The sequence below is a fragment of the Boleophthalmus pectinirostris genome, unplaced genomic scaffold (genome assembly GCF_026225935.1).
Source record: "Boleophthalmus pectinirostris isolate CB_2022bp ecotype Guang Dong unplaced genomic scaffold, ASM2622593v1 HiC_scaffold_18, whole genome shotgun sequence".
NCBI lineage: Eukaryota > Metazoa > Chordata > Actinopteri > Gobiiformes > Gobiidae > Boleophthalmus > Boleophthalmus pectinirostris.
Genome location: NW_026571133.1, coordinates 43703988 through 43705905, shown reverse-complemented (window position 1 = coordinate 43705905; position 1918 = coordinate 43703988). Strand labels below are relative to the sequence as shown.

The 1918-nt window shown below is 42.6% G+C and overlaps 1 protein-coding gene across 1 annotated transcript in view; it reads left to right on the top strand.

Moving 5' to 3' along the window:
• vldlr (very low density lipoprotein receptor) overlaps window positions 1-1594 on the top strand; it is a 38896-nt gene extending 37302 nt beyond the window's left edge. Inside the window, exon 19 of the mRNA XM_020938402.2 lies at window positions 894-1594. Within this exon, the coding sequence (XP_020794061.1) occupies window positions 894-929 (36 nt within the window). The 3' untranslated portion in view covers window positions 930-1594. The remainder of the gene's footprint in view (window positions 1-893) is intronic.
• Window positions 1595-1918: the final 324 nt, after the last annotated feature.

Below are 1918 nucleotides of genomic sequence, written 5' to 3'. Positions count from 1 at the left end.
TACTGGTACAATAAGTGTATACACTAGGTCTGCTCTAGATCAAAACCATGGTAAAAATGTTTTCTTCATAATATCTATATTTGATGTACGAGTGTAACATTCATGGCTAACCTTCTAGCCGCAGCCTCTTAATAGGAAGTGAGCATGGGTGTGCTTTTGGCTCCATCGGCTTAAATTCACTTTTCATTGAAAACCCTTTGTTCCTCTCTCTGTAACTGCTGCTGTCAGACTTGTCTTAAATGTTCGTAGTAACCCCCTCTATATGACATGATTATATTAAGATATGAACATCAATAATAGACCAATGAGCTGCCCTCTTTCGTAAAAGTCACTCCTGCTAGCATTGGCAAGAGCTTTGTTTGACAGTGCTGCTAAGTGACTGCCCTCTACCTAACTAGCAGTGGGTGTAATGTGTTGCTAAAATGTGAGCATGAGCATTGTGCATGCAGCACTCCATGATGTAAAACTGGTGACCCCATGTGCACTGAAAACACACAGTACTGCAGCCATGTCCCGATGGTCCATACCGCCATCACCACACTAATGCCGCAAATGTGTGCTCTGCTTGTGTGTGCATGTCACCTGCAGTTGTACTTGCCCATATTGAGTAATAATGTGTCAACCATTTTGTCAAATCTGCACTGAGGGGCTAATCAAATTCCCAGACGGGGGCAAAAGCCTGTTTTTCCGTTTAGGTACATGGTATTCATAAAAACTTATTTGAAATGCAACAAAAATCTGCCTATTAATGTGCGATTTGACCAGCCCCAACACACCCCCACATCTCCATAAAATATTCTAGGCCTGTAGAATGTTGTGATGTCATGTGTATTATGTATTATATAGAGTGTATCATATAGTGGCTAAACTCCACCCCCTCTCTGTGCTTTCAGATTTCCATAGTGAGCACAGACGATGACTTGTCCTGATTGTGGGCGCTGCGGTCACTTTTGTACCAACATGTATGAACAGCGCCCCCTGCAGACAGCCTGTCCCATCACACCACAGGCCTTTGACAGTGCACCAGGGCTTTGCACCTATCAAGGCAGAGGATGGACGTTTATTTATAATAACAGTGTGCCAATCAATTATGTCAAAGTATAAATAATTTTCTTACTTATTTATGTTCTGTAAGTATTATTTCTGCCCTAAAATATTTGTTTGTTTTCTGTATCGCTGTTTGACAGATGAAGTCTCTGCTGGCCAGATTCAGATTGAGACAAAACCAGTCTAACCACTGTTAGGAATTGTACATTGCACTTATTTATATCATGCGTTACATTTGCTTTGGCTGTTTCTGCTATAGTTCTAAATCATGTGTTGTCATGACAGTGTTTGACTTGTGTACACACCCCGGCTGCATCCTCGGACAGGACGCTGGATCAGGACTCTCATGCACTTTGAGCAGTTTCTTCTCATGTAAAGATTGTACAGATGTTTTCTTTAGGCCGGCATTTTCAGGTCCACTTTGTGAAGCACTCTTTTGTATGTGTGTGTGTGTGTGCCGTGGCTATGGGTTTTCTAACCTTGTACAGTATGTGCGATTGGAGAGCTGTGCCACTTGAAAATAAAGGCCTACGGTTGTTCAGATTTGGCCCATTCGTACCGTGTTTTCCATCAGCTGAACCACAGCATGACTGGTACCTACTCAGACAGCAGCATGTGAAGAGTAGACGACCCCAAACTGGATCATCCTTTGGATTTAGTGAAATTCAATGAATGGAAAAGTGCATTTAGTGTCATCTGGGTTGTCCTTCACCAAGGCCAGTGAAGAGAGCTAACAGCTAGCAGCCCAAACACACCAAGGCAAATGATAAAGTAGTTGTCTGCTTAAAAGAAAACCTTTTTTGTGGCCTAGTTATGTGGGGCACTGTACATTAGCCTTGTCTGTTGGTCAGAAGTCTGACTCACAGTCCCA